The 21253-nt window shown below is 47.9% G+C and overlaps 2 protein-coding genes across 7 annotated transcripts in view; both read left to right on the top strand.

The window, feature by feature from the left end:
* The window catches only part of RASSF4 (Ras association domain family member 4), a 33920-nt gene extending 26397 nt beyond the window's left edge, over window positions 1-7523 (top strand). For 2 of the 4 annotated variants that reach the window (XM_005226560.5, XM_005226559.5), the window contains exons 7-11: window positions 2715-2816; window positions 3085-3136; window positions 3721-3842; window positions 4666-4763; window positions 5995-7523. In XM_005226560.5, the coding sequence (XP_005226617.1) occupies window positions 2715-2816; window positions 3085-3136; window positions 3721-3842; window positions 4666-4763; window positions 5995-6055 (435 nt within the window). In that variant the 3' untranslated portion in view covers window positions 6056-7523. 4 annotated transcript variants of the gene reach the window in all.
* Window positions 7524-15426: 7903 nt separating this feature from the next.
* On the top strand, window positions 15427-20496 carry ZNF22 (zinc finger protein 22). Of its 3 annotated transcripts, none has more exons than XM_024986779.2 (2): window positions 15427-15468; window positions 17876-20496. In XM_024986779.2, exon 2 carries the CDS (start codon window positions 17965-17967, stop codon window positions 18640-18642), a length of 678 nt encoding a protein of 225 aa, XP_024842547.1. In that variant the 5' UTR covers window positions 15427-15468; window positions 17876-17964; the 3' UTR covers window positions 18643-20496.
* Window positions 20497-21253: the final 757 nt, after the last annotated feature.

Raw genomic sequence — 21253 nt, 5'->3', positions numbered from 1 at the left:
AGGGGAAGGGGAAGACAGGGCAGAAGTTAAACAGAGATTAAGAATGTCTGGATTACCCAAAGGACCGGCCATCTAACTTGGGTATTCTTTTTTTTTTTTAATGTAGACCATTTTTAGTCTTTATTGAATTTGTCGCCATATTGCTTCTGTTTAATGTTTGATGTTTTTTGGCCACAAGGTACGTGGGATCTTAGCTCCCTGCCCAGGCGTCAAACCCAGCCCCCTGCATTGGAAGGCAAAGTCTTAACCACTGGACTGCCAGGAAAGTCCCTGACTTGGGTATTCTTTAAATACTGCTCCAAAGGGGTTTAGTCTGCAAAGTGTTAATTAAGCACCATTTGCTAATATTTGAATAAATATTGATATGCTACTTTAAGGGACTATTTGAAAATTTAGAAAGATTCTTTGCATGGATGTAGACTCATTCTATACATTCCTAAAGAAAAAAAAAAAGGTTTTTATGACTCAAGGTACTGAATCGTGGGCTTTATCTTCAGTACATTCACCTCTCCTCTAAGAGGTGTGTTGGGCACTTTAAACCTTACATTAGTCATTGCAAATATCACGGGGACATGGAGAAGTCTGAACAGCCTGTAGCCTTTGAAATGAACCGAAGTGAAGAGTCACGGCTTTCATCACAGCCTTTCTCGTCCCTTGGTGCCATCCTGCCCTTCTTAGCCAGCCAGACCTACACTCGACACGCTAGTCAGGATGGCTGTTCCCCAGCCACAGACTTACCTGCCACATGTGGATCCATCCTTCCAGGCAAACTGGGTACCTTCTGGGACTTGAACTGGTGTCTTAGCCATGTTGGACAGTTGATTCACATCTGCTGAAGGAGCGAGGGGCTCCCTTTTTTGCTCCTCGCTCCACATCCATTCAGAATGTGTCCTTAGAAATCAGGTAACAAAGTGCTTGAGTCGCAGGCAACAATTGAAAAATAATAACAATAATAAATTCCTAGAATTAACTTCCTGGAGTTGTTATTCCAGGGTTTATTTCTTAGAACTGTACACTGTTGCTCCACTTAATTATTTTCTACAACAGTTCTCACAGCAGTGATGCGTGATTTCCAGCGTGGGTGAACTTGGTACTGTCTTCAGTGCTTGGCCTGTCGGACTCAAGCGTGTCCTGGGCGGGAGAAACCACTGTGGATAGAGACAGGAAAGGAGCCACGGGACCCTTGTTTCTACTTGGAGCTGCTTGGTCTCTTCTTGAGAAAAGAGTTCAGGCGGAAGAAACACGATGTCTTGTTGACATGACCTTTCTTCTCCTAGAGATAGCCTGACTCCTCTGTTTCATATTTCTTAGAAACCGAAAGTCTAGTTGGACTTTCTGTACCACCCAGAGTCATTCTACATCTCAACTGTGGAGAAAGCAGGTCTGGGTTTGAGGCTGGCTCCAGTACTTGGACATCAGCTGGGGACACTGAACGAAGCCCTCGTGTACCCTGAGCCCGAGTACGTCCTGGGGAAAGCAGAGCTAGGACCATACAGGAGGAATGTGTGAACTGGAATCAGTTTCAGAAAGCAAGGAGGAGCTTGCCTACAGGGAAGTCAGACACGAAGGGAGGACCCTGTGCCACGCTGGTGAAGCATGAGGCTTGGGGCAGCTCCGCCCTTTCTAGATGGGTGACTCCAATGAGCTACTAACCTCTCCAAGCTCCCTGTACTTCTAAGGACTGTTGTGAGGATTAAATCAAAGAATCTATATAAAGTATTTAGCAGGGTTATTACCTGATTGGTGATCATTAAGGACTTAATAAGCTTTAACTTTATTCCCTGGAAATTCCCTGGTTGACTTCATGTATGGTGTCTCATGAACAAAGGCAGGATACCTGCGAGAATATCACGGGCCCCTGAAACTGTGCAGAAGCCGTGTGGCTGGAGCATGGGATGCTTGGGAGGGGGCGTGTGGGAGGAGCGGCGGACGCCACTGTCTAGGCTGCGGCGCACGCTGTAATACAGTACTGCTCGAGGTTTACCCTACAATTGCACCCCGGGACATCCTCCTCAAGTGCAGGTGCTGATCCAGGAGTCTGCACCAGGCAGCTGAGACTGTACGCGACACAGCTGGCCCAGAACACACTTCGAGTTGCAAAGTGTTTGAAAGGTTGTTCCTTTGTGCAATAGGGTGGAAAATGGGTCGAAAGGGCTGAGACTAGAGGGGAAAAGTTGGGAAGCTGATGCAGTATAAACAGGGCCTCACCGCAGGCAGGCTGGGAGAATAGAGCAAGGTGGACAGATTTGAGAAGCTTTAGCCTTAGAATCAGCAGACACTGGTGATTTGGTTCTAGACAGAGTAGAGAGACTCGTTCCCCAGCCCCTCGTGAATGGCTCTCATGGCCCTGGTTAATGTTCAGTCGCTCAGTTGTGCACAATTCTTTGCGACCCCATGCACTGCAGCACACCAAGCTTCCTATGGTCCTGGTTCCTAGAAAAAAGAATCTGGCTCTTATAGATCTGCAGGCATCTTTCTTAGAGGCCTCTGTATGATGTGAGCTGTCAAAGCTTCTCTGCTCATGCCTGGACCTGGGCGCAGCTTGTTTGTGGATCTGTGTGGATGGACAGACACAGGTGATCGCAGAGCCCAGGCTCACCTGCTGTCCCAGGCTGCTCAGTGCCAGTGGGCTGACAGGATGCCCATACCCTGCCTGGCGTCAGCCCTGTGTCTCCTCTGGCCTCCCCCTGAACCGCCTCCCCCTTCCTGTGCAGACCTCCGTGTTCACTCCTGCCTATGGGTCCATGACCAACGTGAGAGTCAACAGCACCATGACGACCCTGCAGGTGCTCACTCTGCTGCTGAACAAGTTCCGAGTAAGTCTGGCCCTAGGCAGCCTCGCCCAGATGCTGGTGGTTTGCAGTTTTGCTGGGGAGGGGGCTGGTGAAAGCCATGGCTCCTGGTAGAAGGCTGAACGAGGTTTCCTCTGCTGAGCTAGCAGGAGAAATGCTCTGGGAATTTAAGGGGGTGGTCCTGGGGATTTGTGTGTGTGTGGCACTGGGGATGTGGTTACTGCCAGGGGTCCTTTTCTCTCTCTCCTGCATTGAAAAGCCATGGTCTGACTTCCTGTCACTACCTGTGCAGGTGGAAAACGGCCCTAGTGAGTTTGCACTCTACGTCGTTCATGAGTCTGGGGGTAAGTGTCTGCCTTTGACTCAGGTCCCCATCCATTTGGCAAGCTCGCCAACTGAGCTCCTTCTCTGAGGGCTGAGCTGGCTTGTGCAGTGGGCACAGGGCAGGTGCCCTCCTGGCCTTGGGACACGCTGTGCCCCCACCACGGGCACCCCTCCCAGGCTTATATCCAGGCACACTTGTCATCCCTTTCGGAATCCCACCAGAACCACATGGTGAGCCGCTCTCTCCAGTAGGTTCAGTGAGAGGTGGGGAGGACTGTGCGTCTGGGTTTTCAGGATGGATGAGAAGCCCCTCACCCACTGGGACCTGCTGTTGCAGAGCTTGTACCACACAGCCCTGTGTCCAGCGCTGCATGGCCTGGCCTCCCCAAGTCCACTTCCCGTGCCGTGCTCCTCCAGCCACTGTTCCTCTCTGAGCTGGGCCTTCGCTGAAGGACACGACCCACATCAAGGCAGTGTCCATCACACAACATCTGGCAGCAGTGCCAGGGCCCCTGGACATCTGTCTTCCATCCCATTTCCATCCTAGAACAAAGAGACACAGTCCTACCACCCCACAAATTTTGTCTACCACATTCTTTTTCAGAGCGTACAAAATTAAAAGACTGTGAGTACCCACTGATTGCCAGAATCCTGCATGGGCCCTGTGAGAAGATCGCCAGGATATTCCTGATGGAAGCTGACTTGGGCGAGGAGGTCCCCCACGATGTGAGTGGGGCTGCGGCATCTCAAGGCCTCTCCTGAGGGAGGGGCTGGGGGACAGCGTGGCGGACTCCTGTGACCTTGGGCAGAGCCCCCTTGGGCAATGCTTCCAGGGCCCCCATGGCCATCACAAAGTCCATCCCGTCTTGATGGTTTCATCCTGTCTTGTTGCTATCAGCCACCACCAGATCCATCAGCTGGCTCAGGGGAAAAAGAAGTTGGGTCTTAGAAAACCATGGCCTGGCCTTTTCCATTCTTTCCAGACAGGTAGAGTCTTTTCCTTCATTGGAGTGTGTTTTGTTGTTATTTACATTAAAAAAACAACAACAAAAGCTCCGTACCTAGGGTCTAACTGCACCTTATGGAAAGGACCAAGTGTCTCAGGACATCTTGAGTCCTGACTGGGCAAAGAGCACATTTTCAAACTCCACTACACAGAATAGGCCTTAGGGTGTGGACCTCAAGAAGAAGGCCTGTGACCCTGTGTCCCTCGGGCCATTTGCAGACTAGTGAGTTTCATTCTATTGTTAGAAACAATGGCATTCCCACCATCTCCACCCCAACCCCAGAGAACTCCCAGAGTGACTCTGCTCACTATTGAATGGTCTTCCTAAAACTCAGTTTAATCTTTCCTCCCAGGGATCACAGTTGCCTTTGGGGTCAGAATGGGCTCCATCCTCCCTGGTACACACAAAGCTGTGTCGGGGGGTGGGAGGAAGACGGGCAGCCTCTTCCTTGGAGACAAAACCCTGCTGAATCGGCCACAAGGAAAAGAAAACATTTTTGGCCTCTAATTTAAAGCACATTAAAATGTTCTTGGATTTTCTAGGTCGCTCAGTACATTAAGTTTGAAATGCCGGTGCTGGACAGTTTTGTTGAAAAATTAAAAGAAGAGGAGGAAAGAGAAATAATCAAACTGACCATGAAGTAAGCAGCACTTAAGTAGCCAGTCGTGGGTCTGGAACATGAGGGCAAGTCTGCGGTCAGAGCACCAGGCCCGTGGCTGGGAGAGCTCTCCCTGCAGCTGTGCCAGGCGTCCTCACGCAGTTCAGGGATGCCTGCTAACCCTGGCTCCCCAGCACCTCCCCCGGCCCCTTGCTCCATAGTGCCACCAGACCGGGGTGACCGCCTGCCAAAATGGGGGCCTGCAGCCCAGGCCGCCCATCGAGCCTCGGCAGCCCCACCATCACGGGATGGACACGAGCTGCTGAAACTGGGCAGGAGACTCGGGCAGCAGCACGGGCCGGCCCTGGCCCAGGGCTGTGCGTTCTGCTGGCAACCCTGCCCTGAAAGTGCCGCCAAGGGGGCCTGCCCGTGCGCATTCAGCCTGGTCTGAAAAGTGCCCGTTCACGCTAGCAGGAGCGCTGAGCCTGCCCCAAATCAGCGGTTGTTAGGACTGCCTGTACCCACTGATGGTGGCAAGTACAGGGGACCAGTTCAATGGGCAGGTGAGTGGGTGTCACCTGCTGCTCCTGGGGGATGCTCTGGCAGGGCCTGGCTGTGTGAGGTCAGGTTGCAAACCCCGATGGTCTGTGTCTCCCTCTGCAAGGGAAACTCGGTCCCAGAGTCCCTCTTAGGAAGGGAAGGAGGGAGGCCGCTCACCGTGAGAGTCTGCGGTCGGGGGACTGTGTAAATCCTGGCTTTTGGCTGAATGTCTCTTTAAAAGGCTTCTGTGTGTACAGTCAGGCCCCACTCAGGCAGCCAGCGGAGACCTCATCAGGGGGAACCGTGTCACTGTAGCGAGAAGGGACCTGGGGGTCACCTGGTCTAGGTCTGCTCGGTGCACAGAGAGGGCAGAGCAGCCCGGGATGAGGAAGGAGTCTCACCACGTGATTGTGGAGCCAGGCTCGGACGCAGGCTTCCTGACTCCCCTCTGCCACCCCGTCTAATCCAGCACACTCCTGTCCGTACTGGAGACTCTTTGGAATAGAAGGAGCATTCTCCTGTGAAGCTTGACAGAGTCTGCAGCCCTGTTTGACTACTCCCCGAAGCCAGTGGCCTCGCAGGATGTGGGTCCTGGCTCTTCCTTCTTGGCCACTAATCAGCCGGTCAGGAGCCATGGGTCTCCAGGCCCAGCATCTCTGGGCTCCTTTGCTGTGCTCCTCGCTCCCTGTCCCCTCTGGTACCAGTGAATCCTCTTGGCTGTGTCTCCCTCCAGGTTCCAAGCCCTGCGTCTGACAATGTTACAGCGCCTGGAGCAGCTGGTGGAAGCCAAGTAGCCCACCAGCGCCTGCCCCTTCCGAAGCCCCCAGCAGCCAGTGCCCACTGAGAGCCAGTGGCCAGGCCCTGACGGGTCACCCAGATTGGTCACACGGTCGAGGAATCTAGCATCTGCGCTTCTGCCTGTCCCCCTGCCTAGCTAGCATGAGTCCCATGGCCCTGGCCCTTGGCTCCAAGCTGAGCACTCAGGGGCCCAGTCCTAAGCCTGAGGACCCAGGAACTTGCTGGGTGGGGTCTGCATGTGAGGTGGGCCTGGGCTGTGAGCAGCCCTGAAGCTGTGACATGAGCCAAGTTAAGGAGCTAGATGGCATGGCCAGTCCTGTTCATGCCACACCTCTCCAAATCAGGGGAGCAGAACATGGTCTTGCTTCTAGGGTGTGGGCTCCATCTACTTTCCCAGTGCCTGGCCCAGAGTTACTGCAGAACCACCAGCCATTATCCCCATGAAACACGTGGACCACTGGACCCTGTCCACCCTCGCCTCATGCCGCTGCTCAGAAACTGCTGGGAAGAGCAAGAACTGCCATCAGGAATGGGATGTGCAGTGCTCCCAGCTGTCACTGTGCCGTGGCGTGCCAGGTAAAGCCTCTGATGTCCTCAAGCCTCTCATGTCGCTCCATGAGCCTCGCACAGCTCAGTGCCCTGCCGGCAGAGGTCAGACCAAGAATAAGCGCACCAGCGGCCCCTCTTCTCTCGGCGGCACTCACCCTGCACTTCCCAGCAACACCTGAAGTGACTCTTATAGGGAGCTCGCTGAAAGAAACATGCCAATCGTATCACATTGAGGAGGTGACCCACATGACCTTGAAGGATGCTTCCAGGGCGGGTGAGAGGCCAGGAGCTGTCTAGGAACTGCCGGCAGCGGCCTGGGGAGGCCGCGCTTCGCCCGTCACTCTCCTCGGACACTTGAATGCCTCCCGCCCTCTCTGGGTGTGCGTCAATACTTCCCATCAAGGGCCACCACCGGGAAAAACGGTTTGAGGAGAAAGGGCTTTGAATCCCCTGGGGCCAAATCCAGAACAATTTGGGCCTGCCAGTTGATGGAAAAATTCTAGAATGAACAAGAAGGCCTTTGCAAAAATTATGCAACCGTTTACAGCAGTTGTGTGAGGTGTTTGTCCAAAACAGAGCAAACAAGACCAGATTCTCCCCATGGGGCCCATGGAGTGTGGATTTAAAGGGGAAAACTATAAAGTCTCCCAAAGCCAGAAAGTCAGCCTGAGTGAGATTCCAGCTCTGCCTCAGTCAGCAGCTCCTCACCGGCACCCATAAAGAGCAGAGCGTGGGAGCAGCTATGCCGCTGAGCCCACTGTTCAGGGTGAGCCCCACACCAGGACTGTCCTGACCTGGCGCCGAGCTCACAGAGGCAGGTGCAGAGGTGCCCAGGGGAGGTCTGCCGCAGTTTCCTGTCTCCTTTGTCAGCAGTTTCCGAGGTACTCAATAAAGGTGTTGCCATGTGGAACCAAAGGAGTTAGGTCCAAGCTCTTTTTTTCGCTTGCGTGTGCCCACCCTGACCCTCTGCTTTGACCTCTGAAACTCTTGTCCTACAGAACGCGTCGCCAAGTTTGGTAGAGGAGCTAACGCTGGACGCAGCCCACCGCTCTGGACGCTGACGTGACTCCTTCTTTTCCAGGCACAGCCTTGGGATTGCTGTGGGGCCTGAGGACAGTGACAGCCGTAGGGCTCAGAGGAGGAGGTCTGGGCAGCCTGGACAGTAAGCATTAGGGTCGCCCCGAATTGCAGAGTTTCCAGCATCAGGAGCACCTCAGGAATCTTCTGGGGCTCAGGGAGAGGCAACAGGGTCTAGGAGATGGTAGAGAGCTGGTCAAACAGGGTTTCCCAGTAAAACAGTGAAATAGCTACCCAGAGGGCTTCCCTGGTGGCTCAGACGATAAAGAATCTGCCTGCAGTGCAGGAGACCTGGGTTCAGTCCTTGGGTTGGGAAGATCCCCTGGAGAAGGAAATGGCAACCCACGCTGGTACTCTTGCCTAGAAAATCCCATGGACGGAGGAGCCTGGCGGGCTACAGTCCATGGGTCACAAGAGTCGGACACGGTGAATAAAGCCACCACCAGCCTCCCAGACCATATTATAAGCTCAGGTCAAGGACAATGGCTGACCATCGTTCAGCAGCAATCGAGGGGCCACTGCCTGGTGCCAGACCAGCTCAGCTCCAAAGGGACAAAGACAGTCTTGCTGTAGCCTGCATTCAGAGGCCTCCTACCCGGGAGACCAGGCCACACACCCTGGAGGGCCAGGGGATCTGCAGAGCAGAGATGGTGACGCTCCTTGGAAGGAGCCCAAGGCTGAGCCCAACTGGCCTAAGACAGAGTGGGAGACATTCCAGCCTGAAGACGCCCGCTAACCTTAGAGCAGACAGGGCCTGACACATGAAAAGCCGTCAGATGAAGAAACCTTCTGTAAACATTCCCCAGTTTTGAGGATTTGGTTGGTTGGTTGGTTTTGTTTTTTCTTTTCAGCTGTTACAATATTACTTCATTTAAGGCCTGTCTTGATAAGGGCCACTTGTGAAATAGAAAAGTTAGCAAAGCTAACTTCTGAATAACATAGCTAAGACATCTCTAACAAGGGGAAAATGTACAGACATACCTCAGAGATATTGCAGATTTGGTTCCAGAGCACTGCAATAAAGCAAAGATCACAATAAAGTGAGTCACACAACTTGGTTTCCCTGCATATCAAAGTTGAGTTTAAGCCCCACTATCACCTATGAAGTGTACAATAGCATTGTGTCTAAAAAACAATGCACATACCTTAATTTTAAAATACTTTATTGCTAAGAACTGCTAACCATTCTCAGAGCCTTTGGCATAATCTTTTGCAACAGTGATATCAAAGATTATTGATCATAGATCACTGTTATAAACACAATAATGACAGGCTTGAAAATTGCGATGTCAACTGAAAAAAAAAAGGCTAAAATTTGCGAGTTCTTTTTAAATTAGAGGATAATTACTTTACAATACTGTGATGATTTCTGCCACACATCAACAGGAATTGGCATTGATTTACATATGTCCCCTCTCTCTTGAACCCCCTTCCTGAGTTATGTTTTATTTGGGGAACTTACCGAGGACCAAACCCCATGGGAGAGCCTGTTAGACAGCTCTGAAGAACTGTTCCAAAGAGTTGAGGGAGGAAACAAGATATGAAGTTTTTGCTTAAAAACAGAACAAAAAAACATGTAATCAAACATCAAAAGATTAACGCTAATCACAAAAAAACAGACATCTCAAGTTAATGATTTTACTGCCCTTTGTGCATGGAAGATACAAGAGTCTGGTTTCATTAAAATTACTCCTTAGATACGCATCTTAACTATGGAGGGCCAGTATCCTGTTTTTCTCTATCCTGAATTCCCCTTGGGGTACACCCTTGGAGCAGCGGCAGTGACTGATGGCTTGATAGCTGGCAACATTTCTTGTTTACAGAAATGGCTGGCAACATGCAACATTTTTTTGTCCGCAGTGAGAATTACCACACATTACCACGCAGTGAGAATTACACACACTGAGAATGTGACACAGAGATATGAAGTGAGGAAAGTGAAGTCGCTCAGTCGCGTCCGTCTCTTTGGGACCCCATGGACTGGGTCCTACCAGGCTCCTCTGTCCATGGGATTTTCCAGGCAATAGTATTGGAGTGGATTGCCATTTCCTTCTCCAGGGCATCTTCCTGACCCAGGGATCAAACCCAGGTCTCCCGCATTGTAGGCAGACACTTCACCGTCTGAGCCACCAGGGAATTGAGCAAAGGCTATTGGAAAAATGGCACAATAGACTTATTCAATGCAAGGTTGCCACAAACCTTCAATTTAAAAAAAATGCAGTGTCTGCAAAGAACAATAAAACGAAGTATGCCTATACATACTTCTACGACCATCTGAGGATTACAAAGCTTTCTATCAACGATACTTGCTTTTCAGAGGCAATTTGAAAAGATGCTAATTCAGCTCACCAGGACACCACAATTCCAGATTTTCTCCTAGGCTCTGCAGTTTCCTGCTGGCTTGTGTGGGAGTTCCATGTGCTCTCTCCTAGAGCTTTCAGAGAGTTTGTCACACCCTGCTTCACTCACTAGTATCTCAGGTACAAAATGTATCCAAAGGTAAGGTGAAGATTGCGGTGATGAGCGTCCTCTCCTAGATCAGGACGGTCTTCCCAGGTCAGACCCCAGGAACCAGGGAAAATAATAAACACAAGATAAAATCAACATGATTGCAAAAGATCTGAACTCAGGAAAAACAGGGTAATTTGCCCAGAGCAAATGAGCAGAGGGAATTAAAAAAAAAAAGGCTTGTTTTTCCTGTGGTGATAACCATTTGCTACCAGCTTAGAATGTTTACCAGAAGATGGATTAAAGACCTTCCCACTGTTAAAACAAAGCCATTGGTTCACCAAGGACACACCTGGCCCCTTAGTCCTAGGGAAACAAAGCACGAGGCTTAGCCTGTCAGATCAGGTGATTGTGGAGAAGCTCGCAATACGCAACGTGCCGTGTGGGCAGGATCCAGGTGCCCAGAGCTGCAGGGCAGTGGGTGCCCAGAGCCACAGGCATTAGGTGCCCACAGCTGCAGGGCAGCGGGTGCCCAGAGCCGCAGGCAGCAGTGGGGTATGTTTGTCAGGCGCCCTGCTCCTCCCTCCCAGGAAAGGCGGTCAGACGCTAGCCTTTCCAAATGTAAAAACAGCAAGTGCACACGCTGTCTTCAGGCCCCAGGAGCTGTGATTATCTGGGAGAAAGCCAGCTGCTGATCCGCCCTTGGACTCTGCTCCCTCCTGGCTGGGCTTTTAACAGAGATGTTTTCTGCAAACTCAGGAATGGGAATTCCCAGAGTTTCCTTTCCCAGAGAACCCAAAGGAAACAGAAAGCAAAGTCTCAGGCTTGGAGGGCAGAACCATTGTTCAGGGGCCCTTCGTGGGAGAGAGACGGCCCCTGTTCCCACACTTGGTCCCTGGGCCACACGTGTGACCGGCCTCCTTTGCATTGTTGCCGAGGCAGACCCCAGGCAGTAGCGCTCCCTGTTGAGGCCGTGCTTTCTGGGGTGTGTCTCTGTCTGCAAGGGACAGAACTAGAGTAAAAAGAAGCTGCCTTGCCAAGACGGTTCTGTCTGTGACACAACACTGTATAGCAATTATACTAAAAAACAAGACTGTTCTCAGCCCAGAAGCCTCTTCTTCCTGGAATGAGCCCTTCAGATACAACTGGGCCCAGGGACACTCTGGCCCCTGCTGTGAGCAGTTTCGCACAGAAGCCCTAACCATTCAGAGAGCTGGCCTGTCTTGACCCAGTTTTCTCAGAAAGATGTGCTGTTAGGAGAACACAGCCCATCTCTGCGGCCCTGACTGTATGGTCTTCCCTCTCCCTTCCCCGCCTTTTTCCTTTCTGCTTTGTAAATATCCGGGCTTTCCTTGTGGCTTAGCTGGTAAAGAATCTGCCTGCAGTGCAGGAGACCTGGGTTCAATCCCTGGGTTGGGAAGATCCCCTAGATCTGTAAATATTTACACTGGATCTGTAATACCCAGTGTGATCAATTTTAATCATTTATTCTGTTTAAAAGTGACCTGGAATTCTATTTGACAGATACTGCTAGGTAGGGGCGAAGAGCATAGGCTCTGAGACCAAAGTGTCTGCACTCGTGAACATGTGGCCGTAGGCAGGCTACACGCCCCCTTTTCCCACTGTTACAGGGCTATAACAACTCTTATCCCTTAAGGTTGTGGAAGGTGTATGAGCTTTGCTGTAGCAACAAGTAACAACAAACATTGTGGTTACAACAAGAGCGTTTATTTCTCTGGCCTGTTCACGTGACTGCACGTGGCTGCCAAGTGTGCTCGCGTGGCTCCGCTCCACACGCCTTCTCATCCTGGAGCAGCCACTACTTGGGACATGTTATTCTTGAGGCAGAGGGAAAAAAGAGTGGTGGCAGAGACACAGTGACCCAAGCTCCTTCTGGAACGGGCTCTACGTTGCATCCACACACGTGCAGCTGGCCAGTGCTACTCATATAAAGTTAGTATCAGTGGAATGGACAGTCATTCACTAGGAGACAATGAAAGTCACACCGCTTTAAGCAGGGATGTAAAACTCAAGAAGGGTGGAGCAAATGCTCAGGAACAATCACACCACAGGGATACAGAATGAGGTACTGCCAGTGCTTCCAACAGCACCTGGAACCTAGTAAGCACTCAGTAGGTGTTGGCTATTATCATACTGACAAATCGAGAGCATAAAACCTTGCCTGCTTTCTTTCTCTTCTTCCTTTTCTTCTTTACTCCGCCCCCTCCTCTCCAACCCATATCCTTTTCTATCTCTTGCCTCTCTCCATCCTCACCTCCTACTCTGTTCACTCTTGGCTACCCACAGCCCTTTATTTCCTGACTTCTGTTCTCTCCTTTTTAAGATTCATCTTTCTTCATCCACTTTTCTACTCCTCTCATTGACACATCTCTGGGCCTTCTGTAGCTGGCCCAGTTGTTTTTAGGTACAGGCAAAAGGGATAATCCACCTTTACGTGGGAAGTGTAGTTTTAACTGGGCTTCCCAGGTAGCTCAAACGGTAAAGAATCTGTCTGCAATGCAGGAGGCCTGGGTTCGATCCCTGGGTTGAGAAGATCCCTGGAGAAGGACATGGCAACTCACTCTAGTATTCTTTCCTGGGGAATTCCATGGACAGAGCAGCCTGGCAGGATACAGTCCATGGAGTCGCAGAAGAGTCGGATACAACTGAGCAACTAACGCTTCTCTTACTAGTAAAATTTTTTGAATAAATTTTTACTATTTTAATGCACATAAAGCAAACAGTCCTAGCAGGTCACTTTTGTTCTTGAAACTTTACGTAAACTATCTTTGTCCACTGTCCCATACCCTACTCCCATCCAGCCACTAGAACCACTTGTAGTGATAATTTAACAGTAAAATAACAATGCCTGGCATGCTCCAGTCCATGGGGTCACAAACTTTGCAACTCAGCAACAACAAACCATGCCTCATATTTCCTATGTGTTAGGCATTGTGCTGAGTGCCTTACATTATCTTATTTAATCTTAACAGTCTGGCTGTCATCTAGATTACTGAGTTGATAGTCCCTGTCCAGGACAGTTTCATGCTTTGCCATCTGCAGAGCAGAAGGCTCCATCTGAACCTTTGATCTAGTCTTGCTTCGGCCATCAACCCACTACGTATTCCAGGCAAGTTTCCCTCTCAGCCTTATTTTATTGCTCTTTAAGACAGATACTAGGATCCCGCTTCATGAGACTGTAAGAAACTTTAAGAAACATAAAGATGAATGACCAGAGAACAGATGTAAAAGCACTTTGTGAGCAATGAGAAATCTTATAAATTCATTCATTCAGCAAATATTTGCTGAGTGCCTGCTACCTTCTGAGCACTACAGATATGACAAAGAACAGGAGATAGATCACGACAGCTTTGGTGCCCCTGTGAAGTCATGAGCTCTTGTTCTAGAAACATGGGGAGCTTTTGCTCTAATAAGAGCAGTCTTTTGAGAATTTAGGAAGCCTTTGGAGGATTTTGAACAAAATGAATGACATAATCTGAGTTGTTCTTCAGGGGACCACTCCGGGGCTGTGAGTAGATGTAGGAAGACCAGAGAGGAAGCCAATGCAATAATCCAGATAGGAGGTAATAGCAGCCTGGTAGCATTAACAGCAGTGGAGGTGTTGAAAGTGGTTCAATTCTGGATATAGTTTGCAGACAGGAGGTAATAGAGCTTGGTGGAGCTAATAGCAGGAGGTGTTGAAAGTGGTTCAATTCGGGATATATTTTGAAGATTGAGCCAACAGAATTATAGATGGCTTGGAATTGGGTTTGGGGTAAAAAAAAAAGACAACAGTGACATCAAGATTTTTGACCTGAGAAACTGGAAAGTTGGAGTTGCCATCAACTGTCAGGATGAAGACTGCTGAAGTAACATGTTCGGTGAATACAGTAAGTTCATCTGGGGGTATACCACACATGCAGACGGGCATTGAATAACTGTTTATACAAGTCTGGAGCTCAGTAATACCTGCATCCCAACTTCAGACTGGAGTTACAAGTTCAAGAGTCTTGAGCACATACAGATAGTATCTGAAGCCATTAGATTGGAGGTGTTCTGTAGGCAAAGGAGGGCCCAGGAAGAAGAGGAGGGATCAGGTGACCCAGCACAGGCTAGGTGGGACAAGAAGGCGATTGGCTGCAAGAGATGAAAACCAGGAGAGGTCATTACTAAAGAAAAACACGTGGTGTGTTGAAAATCACCAGACTTGGAGCCAAAAAGACACATTGCAATATGTGGCCATCCACTTACATGCTGTCTCAACTTGAGCAAACTGCTAATCTAAGCCCTGGTTTCCTTAACTGTAAAATGAGTGATCATTAACACGACACTGTAAAGCAGCTACGTGTGTGTGCTTAGTCCCTCAGTCGTGTCTGACTCTGCATTTCCCCAGGGACTGTAGTCCGCCAGGCTCCTCTGTCCATGGGATTTTCCAGGCAAGAATACTTAAGTGGGTTGCCATTTTCTCATCCAGGGGGATCTTCCCGACCCAGGGATTGAACCCGCATCTCTTATGTCTCCTGCTTTGCAGGCGGATTCTTTACCCGCTGAACCATCGGGGAAGCCTCCAAAAAAGCAACTATACTCCAATAAGGAGAAGACAATGGCACCCCACTCCAGTACTCTTGCCTGGAAAATCCCATGGAGGGAGGAGCCTTGTAGGCTGCAGTCCAGGGGTCTCTTAAGAGCCGGACACGACTGATTTCACTTTCATGCATTGGAGAAGACAATGGCACACCACTCCAGTGTTCTTGCCTGGAGAATCCCAGGGACCGGGGAGCCTGGTGGGCTGCCGTCTGCGGGGTCGCACAGAGTCGGACATGACTGAAGCGACTTAGCAGCAGCATACTCCAATAAAAACATTTAAGGAAAAAAAATTTAAGAGTATGATCGTTCCCATTTTGTAGGGGGTTTTTGGAATAATTAAATAAGGTGACTCAAAAGTATCAGGAATAGTTTAGGCTCTGCAGAAGTACCTCCATATAATCAGTAATTACTATTTGTACAAGGAAGTCTCGGGGTCGAACGGGCTGGTGTTGAGTCCAAAAGCCCTGAAACTCTGGCTGCAGCTCCCGCCCTGTTGGTGGCTCCTCCACCACAAAGGGAGACAGCCACAGGTCTTGCGCTCCTGGGAGGCCACACGACGCCTTTCGAGGGATACGAGACGAAAACAAAAGGACAGGAAGGAACGAAGAGCGGTTTTTTCCGGTGGGCTCGGGACCATAGAGGGCCACTCCGCCAAGATCCTAGAGCGACCGCGTGGCGCAGACTAACCGCGCGGCCTGCACTTCCGGCAGCGCGAAGGGCTCGGGGCAAGCGAGCGAGGGCGGCGGCGGTGAGTGGGCCGAGCCCGCAGGGGCGCGAGCTGGCCGCGGCTGGGCGGCGCCGGCCCGGGAACGGCGTGGGGGGCGCGGCTTCGGGCCTCCGCTCCCGGGAGGCCCCGAGGGCTCCCCGCGGCCGGGGGCGAAGCGGGTGGGTGGGCCCGGCAGTCGGAGGCCTCGGCAGGGCGGAGGCCTTAACCGGAGTCCCGGCGAATTGAGGCCAGAGGAGGACCGGCCCAGGCTTCTGAGCCGCATTCCTTTCGCCGTCCATCAGGCGCGTGGCCGGATTAAACAGATTGAAGAAACGCCTGGGTGGCGCAGGGCTGTTCTGAGCAATTTACAGACGTTGACTCATGTAAATTTCTAACCCCTGATGATCTGGCGGCTTTACTGTCGTCCCAGTTTGTACTGGCGAGAAAGCAAGCACATTCCAGCCAGGCTGGTTCGCGTGGCCAACAGTTCCATTCACTCAAATTTAGCTTAATGCCCGCGACTGCCATGGAGTTTGGCAGAGCATCGGTCGGAGCGCTGGACTTGGTATTGCAAGTTGGGGTTGCAGTCAGTTCTGCCCCTGCGAGTACAGGTTCTGGGGTCAGGCTTCTAGGGGCTGGGAACCTGGCCAAAGTATGCCTACCCTTTCCTTAGAAATGGAAGTAGAATGGAGATAATCCCATAAACCTGCTCTGAGAATGAAATAGATACCACAGTGACCCATACAGGCTACCTGTATGATTTCCTCGTCTGTAGTGTTCCAGCTGAATTAGAGTTTCTTACTAGAACTGCCTTCTATAGTATTGAAAAATAAATATGGGTTTTTCTTTCAGTATATAATTACCATTATAGCTATTTTTGAACACCAACATCACGTACCTAACAGATGTCTCCTTGAAATAGATGTTCCACAAATATTTACCAAGTTAAGAAATGAGCAGTGCTCTCTAATTTTGAGTTGTGGGCAGTTTTCTCTTTCTGGCACTTACCTTAATTACAGCAGATGTAACTGTTAAATACACAGTTAAAATCTCAGCACTATCAGGGCTGGAGTCTCAGTTATACAATATAATGAAGGAAAAGCAGTAACCGTGAAATAATTTTTGTTTTCAGTTATATCCTTTGTAAGCTTGTATGCAGAGACCAAGGTGATTATTGCCATTTTAAAGTCTACTTGCTGACACAGGAGGTGGAAATTAGTTCCAATAATAGTATTACCTTTGCAGTCTTAGGTTCTCCTGCATTTGTCACCTATTTGGAGTTTGTGCTTGTTTGTGGCCACAATTTTAAATAACCTTGTAAGTAATTAAATGAAATTAATTTATTTGAAAATTTGGATTCTTGCAGCATTTAGGTATTTTTAAAATTCCTCACTATTTTTACGTGTAAACTTACTTTCTTGTCTTCTTCTTGTGTTTTACCACCACCTTTTATTCTGTCTCATTACACTGTCAAATAAAGTTCTTTGGAAATTTTTCCCTCCCAGAAAAAAATCCTCTTGTATCAAGCTTTCAAACAATTGTCCTTTCTTGGATCATTGGAATCTAGAAGAAACAATAATGAAACATTTCTTTGTTGACATTCTCCTCATCCAGTATTTGTTGAATAGATTCACAGAAACTTTCCACTCCTTATAGAATAGTTCTTAACATTCAAAACAATTTATGCTACAAAGTTAGAACTAAATTGTCCTCCACAGCTGTGAAAGTAGAATGGCTAAGCAAATAAGGCTAAACAAATATTTAATAAAGTAGTATGATTCGTCATTTCTTTCTAATTTGGGCACCCTAATTAGCCACCCATAAATGACAATCAGCTTAATATGGGAGCAAATATTAAAACATAATGATGATCTGTTACCCAAATTTTGATTGTCTTTTGGAGCTATTTTTTATTCCCAGTAAAATATTATGTTGCCTCTACTTTTTAATCTTTCAGAATTACATACTCATTTGTTGTTGCCCAACAAAATTTTGTATTATATATTATCACTTTTTTGTGTCCTGTCCCAACAGACAAGAACTCCAAAGGTAAATTTGGTTGTATTTATTAAGTTTAGACTCTGAAATTATTGTGCTTCCCTTCTGGCTCAGCTGGTAAAGAATCTGCCTGCAATGTGGGAGACCTGGGTTCAATCCCTGAGTTGGGAAGATCCCCTGGAGAAGGGGAACAGCTATCCACTCCAGTATTTTGGCCTGGAGAATTCTGTGGACTGTATAGTCCATGAGGTCGCAAAGAGTCGGACAGGACTGAGCGACTTTCACTGCAATTATTAGAATTATTTTGCACATTATTTTCCATAGAATTATCTTTGTTTCATATATATATTGAATACATTCATAATTTAAAAACATGAATTTTGATGGGCTGAAGAGGTGTTAAAGTTGAATGATTAACAAATCATCTATAATTTTTTTTTCTTTTATACAGAAAATTCTGAGCTGTGTAGCTCTAGGAAGTGGAACACTCGTTCAGAAGAAGGACATAGACTGTCTTAAGAATACATTTGGCTCTTCACCATGCGGTTAGGAAAACCTAAAGGAGGTATATCTCGGAGCTCAAGCCAAGGAAAAGTCTATGAGAACCAGCGCAAAACCGGCCGGCAGCGGCAGAGATGGGGGATGACTGTCCGATTTGACTCAAGCTTGAGGAGACTGAGAAGAGGCTTGGATGAAAAACCTTATAAATGTGTTGAATGTGAAAAGAGCTTCAGTCAGAGCTCGACTCTTTTCCAACACCAGAAGATCCATACTGGAAAGAAGTCCCACAAGTGTGCGGACTGTGGGAAAAGCTTCTTTCAGAGTTCTAACCTCATTCAGCATCGCCGCGTCCACACTGGGGAGAAGCCCTATAGATGTGATGAGTGTGGAGAGAGGTTTAAACAGAGCTCGAACCTCATTCAGCACCAGAGGATTCACACTGGAGAGAAACCCTATCAGTGCGATGAGTGTGGCCGGTGCTTCAGCCAGAGTTCCCACCTCATTCAGCATCAGAGAACCCACACTGGGGAGAAGCCCTACCAGTGTAGTGAATGCGGCAAGTGCTTCAGCCAGAGCTCACACCTCAGGCAGCACACGAAGGTGCACGAAGAGGAGAAGCCCCGGAAAACCCGAGGCAGAAGCCTTAGGGCAAAAACACACTCGCTGTCGTCTTGGAAAGCTGGAAAAGGGAGGAGGTCAGCGGCTGGGCTCCGCTGAGGAAAGGGCAAAACATAAAAAGTGTTTCTTTTAGAACTGGAGATATTTTTTAAATTTAATAGTGTACTTAAATACTGTATCCTTTCCCAGCATGAGGACATTGGGAGTTTAATGACATTGGGATCAGAGAAATTATGAGTCCACCCTTCCTTATTTTTTATGTAACCTGCAGTACAAAAACCAGAAAATGTGTTTCTAGAGAACATAAGCTCCTTGATCTCATTCAAAATTGCTTCCTGCATCATTTTGACCAAAAAAAAAAAATCATGTTTTGATGACGTGTAAAAGTGTAGAAATTCCAGTGACTGCTCAGTGTCAGGACTTTCCTTGGAAAGAATAATTAAAAGGGAGAAATTAATTCCATCAGTTTTAGAGTTCTGTCGTAGATGAGATTTTATGTTTTTAAAGTTTTGTAGTATATTAACCATTGGTTTGTAAGTATGTCTCAAGATTCAGCATACTAAAATGAATTCACGTTCACAGATTTTTAGTCAGTGAAGTACATCACTTTGTGTTAGCTTTTTTTGTTCGTTTCTCCTGTTTATAGATAGTTAGTAATTAGAGGAGAATTTCCCTGTTTTTCATCAAATTCTTAGTAAGTGATACTCTGGAAGCCAAAGAGCAGTGAGTCAGTCACAGGTCTCCTGTCCCTGCGAATGCATCGTTTGTGATGGTGTGACCCTGTGTCACCTGTCTTTAGAGGTTGGGATGGCTTTATGTTCGTCCATACTCATGTCTTTGACTTCTTCCAGCTCTCTCTCATGCTCTGACAAGCTGAGCCAGCCTTTTAGAGCTAAATGAATGAATAAACCCAAATTATTTCTTCAAAATAATCTCAACTTGCAAATTAAAAATCTACAATTTATATGCTTCCCTGCCTCCCCTTTCAAGAGCTTCATATAACCCTGGTTATCGTAAATGTTTGCCAGTAGCATAGTGAAGTTTTTAAAAAGCCAAGTGTTACTGCATTGTAGCTTTTTTGAAATCTAAGTTTACCTTTTTCTGAGTTACCTGTCTTATTTATAAGACCAAACAAGTTTCTTATCTTTCATGAGAACAGTGCCAAGTATCAAACATTTTGATCAGCCTTCAGCTCAGGTTTTAATTTCTATTAAATGCTAACATTCTTCTGATTTTTTTTGTATCTTTCATAATCATATCTGATCATATCTGATCCTGCTGTATTAATGACAGTTATCCATAAAAATTTTTAAAGAGTATTTTGCGTATCACTGCCTTCTGTTTGTTTTCCCCTGGGATGTTGCTTGGATGAGGAGGCAGCATCTAAGATGGCCCGGGAAGAATCGCTTGTTTTGCCTGTCTTTGATTGCCTCAGACTTGAACTTTGCCTCCCTCACAGCCTTGTATTTGAGCGCCAAGTCGTGGAAGATGGCCTTGTCAACAGCAGTTTGATCCGATAGGACATTCACAGTGTCGTGTGAGTGCAGGCATGCCTTAGAGCACCACAGTAAAGCAAATACCGCAGGAAAGTGAGCCACAGGACATCTGGTTTCCCAGTGTGTAGTGAAGTTGTGTTTGCACTATATTGTAGTCTATTAACTGCAATAGCATTATGTCTAAAAAACAATGGAATTCTGTAATTAAAAATACTTTATTGCTGAAAATGCTAACCATCATCTGAGCTTTTGGTGAATCATAGCAGTAACATGAAACATCACCTGTCATGTAACAGATATAATGGAAAAGTTTGAAATGTTGCGAGGATTGCCGAACTATGACCCAGAAACACTGAATGCCTTCTGTCGGGAAAGGGCACTGAGAAGCACTCGGTGCAGGGCTGCCGCAAGCCTTCATTTTTTTTTTTTAAAGCAATAAAGCATAATAAAGTATGCCTTACAAGTGATCACAGTTATCTTTTACGAAAGACATGTTTAGACTTTACTGATTGACTTATCACGTCTTCAGACGCAGAAAAGCTATTGAATTAGATCTAAAATTGTCAGCAGCAAAAGTATTACTCCCACGGATTTAAAGGTGAGTTCAATTTTATTTTGACTGAGTCAGTACTCTTGAAAGAAAGGTACAGCTATAAAGGACAAGAACCATCTTGTAAGTTCCTAAGGGAGACGGAAGTATTTGTTTGAACTTTTCACCAGTACTGGGAGTATGTCTTCAAAACAAAGATGCATGCTACAAACGGTATTTAGGCCCCATGACTGGGAAGGAAGGTGCTGTCATTCTGCTGAGAAAATAAAATACTTGTTGAGTACTGGCCATGTGTATTTCTACCAAAAACTGGTAGAAAAGGTAAAAATTTTTTAAGTGAAAGTAAAAAACAGGTAATGAATATACCATCTGATTGCCATTCAAATTGGGAGGATTTTCATCAGGTACAGGGAAGAAGGAAGGACTCTTGGATGGCATGTACACTCAAGGAATAGAAACCCTAGAAGTCTGTGGAGGTCAGGTGGCTAGTGTAACCGAGTGAGGTGAGGAGAGCGCTGTAACCTCAAGTGCGCATGCCTGTCTGAAAGGATAACCTGACTCAGTTGTTGCCATGCAGAGAATCAGGCCCAGGTACGCCACATCTTGATATTTTCAAGAGAAACCAGAAATCCAGATTTTAAAATTCACAGTACTTAGCCGTTTA

The sequence above is a fragment of the Bos taurus genome, chromosome 28 (assembly GCF_002263795.3).
Source record: "Bos taurus isolate L1 Dominette 01449 registration number 42190680 breed Hereford chromosome 28, ARS-UCD2.0, whole genome shotgun sequence".
Lineage (NCBI taxonomy): Eukaryota > Metazoa > Chordata > Mammalia > Artiodactyla > Bovidae > Bos > Bos taurus.
This window is presented reverse-complemented; position numbering and strand designations above follow the sequence as displayed.

What these genes read in the sequence shown, in the direction of transcription:
- ZNF22 (XM_024986779.2), top strand. Translation starts at nt 17,965, where the DNA reads ATGCGGTTAGGAAAACCTAAAGGAGGTATATCTCGGAGCTCAAGCCAA.